This window comes from Mus pahari, chromosome X (assembly GCF_900095145.1).
Source record: "Mus pahari chromosome X, PAHARI_EIJ_v1.1, whole genome shotgun sequence".
NCBI lineage: Eukaryota > Metazoa > Chordata > Mammalia > Rodentia > Muridae > Mus > Mus pahari.
The window spans coordinates 132,190,576-132,197,248 of NC_034613.1; the positions used below are offsets into that span (position 1 = coordinate 132,190,576).

General features: G+C 45.8%; 1 protein-coding gene across 1 annotated transcript; it reads left to right on the top strand.

Moving 5' to 3' along the window:
• The first annotated feature begins 1,218 nt into the window (after positions 1-1,218).
• Positions 1,219-4,600, top strand: Ubqln2 (ubiquilin 2). The gene has a single exon (XM_029534390.1). The coding sequence runs from the start codon at positions 1,492-1,494 to the stop codon at positions 3,406-3,408; it is 1,917 nt and encodes a 638-aa protein (XP_029390250.1). The 5' UTR covers positions 1,219-1,491; the 3' UTR covers positions 3,409-4,600.
• The last annotated feature ends 2,073 nt before the right edge of the window (positions 4,601-6,673 follow it).

Genomic DNA, 6,673 nt, shown 5'->3' on the forward strand with positions numbered 1-6,673 from the left:
GTTTTTAAAAATCATAAATGCAATGCATATTTATCCATCAAATTCAAAATCTTATAAAAATAGAAAATAAGAACTATTTACAATTTCAGCTCTTACTAATAATTACCTTTATCATAATGGAGTATAGCCTTTCAGATTTATTTTTCACGCATCCAGTCTACAAGCTTTTTGATTCTGACACCTACACGCATGTATTGTTTCCATTTGTTAAGAAAATCACAAATCCATAGAAACCATAAACCCAAATATCGTCTATTATTTCCTCCTAACTACAGTGCATCTAATGTATTCTTTTAGAGACACGTAATACTACATGAATTAGCCACCATCTTTTAGACACAGGGATTATTTTATTGTATGGCAAAATCATAGTATTCCTGTTACAGACGCCTTTAACTAGCTAAACGCTATTTTTTAAAATGCTACGTTGTTTATATATACCATACATATGCTTTTCGAATTGATTATTAGGTCTTTCTAAACAAAGGTGCAAATCTTTAAAATGTCCATTTGTATTTTCAAACTGCCCCATTACAACAATTCATACTACGAGTAGCATGAGAGTGCATTTTCTCGGCTCCTGGTCAACAAGGTTTAACGTTCTTTTTTATCACTGCCAATATGATAAACCCGAAGGAAAAAATCTCATTGTCTTTATTTGAATCCCTTTGATTAGGAGCGAGCCTCATCTTTTCAGAAGCCTGTTGGCCGTTTCTTGGCTTCTTTTGTAAAATGCTCGCTCCCGCCATGCCTTCCCTTCCCCCACCCGGTGCTCGTTCTCCCTTTTTGCTTTGTCAGAGTTCTTTACTATTCATTTTTCGTCCTTTGCCTGGGATCGGTTCAATTCAGGCTTTCATCCTTTCACTGCCTCCCAGATTGCGAACCCACATTCTCCATTGGTCTTTCAGCGGCTGCTAAAGAAGCTGCCTCCCTCTTCCTCCTCCCGGGCCTCCTCCCTTCCCCCCTCGCCTCGCCCGCCTCGCCTCGATCCCCTCGCTTTTCTCTCCAGCCTCCTTCCTTTTCCTTCTCTTCCCCCCTCTCTTTGTTTATTTCTCCCTCCCTCTCCCTCTCCCTCCCTCCGCCCCCCCCTCCTCTGCAGGGCAGGAGTTTTGCGCTCGGCCGCGAGACGCTCGCTGGGCTGGCGCCGCGTCAGCAGGGGGCGGGGCGCGGCCGGGGGCGGGGCGGGGCGGGGCGGGGCGGGAGCGCGGGCGCCGCAGCTGCAGGAGTCGCTGGGAGTGCGCGCGGGCAGATCACAAGGCGGCGGCAGCGGAGACGGCCTGCAGGACCTGTTCTCTCAGCCCTCAGCCGAGGCCTACGCCGAGCCGAGTGCGCAGCCTACGATCGGGAGGAGCCGCAGCCTTCAGCTCTGAGGTACTGTGATCCGCGCTGCCCTCCGGGCCGCCCCAGTCCGCTGCCGCGCGGCGCCTCCTTCCCTCGCGCCCTCCTCGCTCGCCAGCGCCTTCCCTGTGAGCCTGCGTCACCGCGGCCGCCATGGCTGAGAACGGCGAGAGCAGCGGCCCCCCGCGCCCCTCCCGCGGCCCTGCTGCGGCCCCAGGCGCGGCCAGCCCGCCGGCCGAGCCCAAAATCATCAAAGTCACTGTGAAGACCCCCAAAGAGAAGGAGGAGTTCGCGGTGCCCGAGAACAGCACCGTGCAGCAGTTCAAGGAAGCGATTTCCAAACGCTTCAAATCGCAGACCGATCAGCTCGTGCTGATTTTCGCCGGAAAGATCCTGAAAGATCAAGATACCTTGATGCAGCATGGCATCCATGATGGACTGACTGTTCACCTGGTTATCAAAAGCCAGAACCGTCCGCAGGGCCAGGCCACCACGCAGCCCAGCACGACTGCGGGAACGAGCACGACGACCACGACCACCACCACGGCGGCGGCGCCGGCGGCGACTACATCATCGACTCCCAGGAGTAGCTCCACACCTACTACCACGAATAGCAGCTCCTTTGGGCTGGGAAGCCTTTCCAGCCTTAGTAACCTGGGCTTGAACTCGCCCAACTTCACCGAGCTTCAGAACCAGATGCAGCAGCAGCTCCTGGCCAGCCCTGAGATGATGATCCAGATCATGGAAAATCCCTTTGTTCAAAGCATGCTTTCGAATCCTGATCTGATGAGGCAGCTCATCATGGCCAATCCACAGATGCAACAATTGATCCAGAGAAACCCAGAAATCAGCCACCTACTGAACAACCCAGATATAATGAGGCAGACGCTGGAAATCGCCAGGAATCCTGCCATGATGCAAGAGATGATGAGAAATCAAGACCTGGCTCTCAGTAATCTCGAAAGCATCCCAGGTGGCTACAATGCTCTGCGGCGCATGTACACTGACATTCAAGAACCCATGCTGAATGCCGCACAGGAGCAGTTTGGGGGCAATCCGTTTGCCACGGTGGGGAGCAGTTCCACCTCAGGGGAGGGTACTCAACCTTCCCGCACGGAGAATCGGGATCCGCTGCCCAATCCTTGGGCACCACCGCCAACTACCCAGACGGCTGCGACCACCACCACCACCACGACCACAAGCAGTGGCAGCGGCTCTGGCAGCAGCTCCAGCAGCACCACCGCCGGGAACACCATGGCCGCTGCTAATTATGTGGCTAGCATCTTCAGCACCCCGGGAATGCAGAGCCTGCTGCAGCAGATAACTGAGAATCCCCAGCTGATTCAGAACATGCTGTCTGCTCCCTACATGCGGAGCATGATGCAGTCGCTGAGCCAGAATCCAGATATGGCGGCCCAGATGATGCTGAGTAGCCCGCTGTTCACGGCGAATCCTCAGCTGCAGGAGCAGATGCGTCCACAGCTCCCGAATTTCCTGCAGCAGATGCAGAATCCAGAAACCATCGCTGCCATGTCAAACCCGAGAGCGATGCAAGCGCTAATGCAGATCCAGCAGGGGCTACAGACTCTAGCCACTGAAGCACCTGGCCTCATTCCAAGCTTCGCTCCAGGTGTGGGGATGGGAGTGCTGGGAACCGCCATCACCCCTGTGGGCCCAGTCACTCCCATAGGGCCCATCGGCCCTATAGTTCCTTTCACCCCCATAGGCCCCATCGGGCCTATAGGACCCACTGGCCCTGCAACCTCTCCTGGCTCCACCGGCACCGGGATCCCTCCTGCAACCACTGTGTCCAGCTCTGCACCTACTGAAACCCTAAGTCCAACCTCGGAATCTGGACCCAACCAGCAGTTCATTCAGCAAATGGTGCAGGCTCTCACTGGAGGAAGCCCTCCACAGCCGCCGAATCCTGAAGTGAGATTTCAGCAGCAACTGGAACAGCTCAACGCCATGGGGTTCTTAAACCGCGAAGCAAACTTGCAGGCCCTAATAGCAACAGGAGGCGACATCAACGCGGCCATTGAGAGGCTGCTGGGCTCTCAGCCATCCTAATTCCGTTTCTGTACCTTGAAAAAAATGTATCTTATTTTTGATAATGGCTCTTAAATCTTTAAACACACAAAATCGTGCTTTACTTTTATTTTGATTCTTTTAAATCTGTCTACGTATAAATCTAATAGGATGCATTTTAAGGTGGAGTCCCTCCCTCCCTCCCTGCTCCTCCTCCTCCCCCCACCCTCCCCCCACCCTCTCCCTTCCCTTCCAGCCTGCCCTCTCCCCTCTTTGTTTCCTTCATTCCTTTCTTTTCTTCTTTTGATTTCCTTCTTTCTCTGATTTGAACGGTGGGAATCAATACTGTTTCACTCAAAGGTGTTGCATGCAAACACTTCTCTTGATTCTGCATTTATTGTGATTTTTGGAAACCGGTATCAGCCCTCACAGTTGGGTGACCAAGGTTTGTCCTACAGATGTCCAGTTTCTTTGCATTTTAAACATTAGCCTATGATAGTAATTTAATGTAGAATGAAGATATTAAAAAAAAGAAGCAAATTATTTGAAGCTCTCTAATTTGTGGTAAAATATTGCTTATTGTGACTTTGGCATGTATTTTTGCTAGCAAATGCTGTAAGATTTATACCATTCATTGATCGTTTTTTGCTATTTGTACACAGTACAGTAAGCACAATTGGAATTGTACATCTAGAAGTATTACTGTAGAATCTCTGAGCAGAATATGTGTAACCAAAATAAGAAAGAATATAAGAAATATTCCTGAAGCTAGGTATGTCTCACAATTTTGTAGAATCTTACAGCATATTTGATAAATTTCTCAGTGAAAATGTTGGCTAGGCAAGTTCAGTTAAAATATAGTAGAAATGTTTATCCTGGTTTCTCTAAGTATACATTAATTGTACAGAAAACTTACAGTGTAACATTGTGTCAACAGTTGCAGATGGATTGTATATGACCTTAATCTTTGTGCAGCCTGAGGGATCAGTGTAGTGACGCCAGGAAAGTGCTTTTTACCTAAGAGTTCCTCAGCTTCTCCCATGAAGAGACCTTCATATGCATTTTGATTTGTAATTGGAAATGTAACTTTTACTGGAAGTGTCATGTGATGTTTGCATTACTTTTAACTGCTATGTATAAAGGAAAGTGTATCTTTTGGCTCTATCAGTTATTTCTCTTGTGCACAGGGAAAAATGCATTAAAATGACTAAAAAAATAAAAAAATAATAAAAAATGGAGAAAGCTCTTTAATTTTGCCTTTTGGCCCTAGAATCACATCAAGAAGGGTTAGCTCCCCCCACAAGTTTATCCACAGGGATGTTCTATGGGAAATGATTTTTGACATGCACATTTAGATGTTCTAATTATTGCCCCCAAAGGTTAACCAATTATTAATTAGTATTTCCCCTGCCCCCTCCACCAGTATATTGGGAATGTGGCTGGGTTTATTTTAAATAGATAAAATATGGGAAATGATAGCATTCCGGTGTCTTCTAGAAACAATACGTTGGTTTATGAGGTGGGGTTCTGGGAGGATTTTTGAAAGCAGGATCTCACTGACTAGCTTTTTAGCTAGTCTAGTTCCTGCTAATTGGATTCCTAGCTCTTAGGAAGCACATTGTGCTACTAAAAGAAGCCTCTAGTGTGCTCATGTGGTCATTTTAATACACAAAATTTTCAGACATTATTTTAGATTAACAATCACAAGCACCTATTTCATAAAATTCTGGTTGGCTTTTTCCTGCTAAGCTGATCTATCAATGGTAAGTTGAGTGCCCTCTATCAAATGTATAGCATGGGCACTAATTGTGTGTGCTGCACAGTATGGAGCAGTGCTAATAAGGCTGGGAGAAGCTTTTTTTTTTTTTTTTTTTTTTGCTGTCGCCAGAATGTGTTTGCAGCAATTCTGTTTTGTGAAGAAACTGTTCTCTGGGAGATGGCCAGTAAGCGCAAAAGTCTGAATACTTGATTCCTGGTAAGACTCAGTTTATAGTAAATATTGGCCATGATTATTTTTTAAATAGTTTTAAAATATATATATACCTAATACGATTATTTGGTCCATCCCTGTTTCTCCGAACAACATCTTAGGTAATGGTGATTTATTATCTCCATGCTCTGTGGTAGTGAGGATTTGAGATTAACCCAGAGATAGCCTAAAGTAATAAATTTAACTTAATGATGTGAATGATTTTAGAAGTAAATACTAAAATGGGGGGGGCATAGGAAACTAGCAGTAAATCTGTCACCACATGAGAAGCTGGATGCCGGCTGAGGCCTGGCTCAGGCAATTAAACCGATACGTTTATTCAAAACATCCAAGGAACAGAATCCTTGAGCTTTGCCAAATGTATATTTTTTTAAGGTATGCTGTGTAATTCCAGAAAAGATCTGTGCTTATTAAATCTATTATTCCCCCAACTTTATACTTTATTTTAAAAAAACAACATTGGCCTCACTTTAAATTACTTTTAGCTGTTATTCCTCTCATGTAATACAGTTTATATTATTTTATTGCAGGGTTTTTTTTTGTAGTCTCTTTTATTTTGGGTTCTTTTCATCTACCGAACAATGTGTGCACTTCACCACCACTGAATCAAGAAGGTATAACCTGATTTGTTATTCCTCTGCTCAGTTACTGAGAGTCACAGTCTCCTTAAATTTGCTGGGTGACAAACAGGATTCAGCAGCATGTGGTAATGAGGTGGGAGCTTCACCAAGCAAACCTCATCTGCTCCTTTGGCCTCTCCTTCATGCATGTACAGGTATATACACTTCCATTTCTGATGAGTGAGGTCAGGTCGTAGGAACAGATAAACGACACTGAAACAAATCCTGTTGCTTCATGAAAAAGGGACTCTTGCCTCCGCTGCAGGCCTCCATGTTAGTTGAGAAACCCAGTGTTTGAATGTGGCTGAGTCTGCCCTCTTAAAGAAGGGACTGTGTTTTAAATTCTGTCAAAATCAGAGCAAAATGGAGTCATTATTACTAGGGCCTAGTAGAGGGGTCAGACCTGTGACCCATGTCTTACATTTTACAAAGTGACTCAAATCTAGACTTTGGCCTCAAATAGTTAGAGTTACCTACAAAATGATGTTTGGCACAAATCTTAATTTGGGAAAAGTGAAAAGTTTAAATGCCAGTAAGTTTGACCTTTCTACTTTGATATTGTTTTCTTCGAAAAATTCTGGGAGGCATAAATAAGATAGAAATTACACTGTTCCTTCAGCTACTTCCTTGTCCATACCTTGTCCTTTAAACTATAGTCAAACATAGGTTTGTGCCATGAGGTGGGGTTTTTTAACCT

Bases quoted from the DNA above. Each gene is read 5' to 3' on its own strand.
- Ubqln2 (XM_029534390.1), top strand. From the start codon at position 1,492: ATGGCTGAGAACGGCGAGAGCAGCGGCCCCCCGCGCCCCTCCCGCGGC.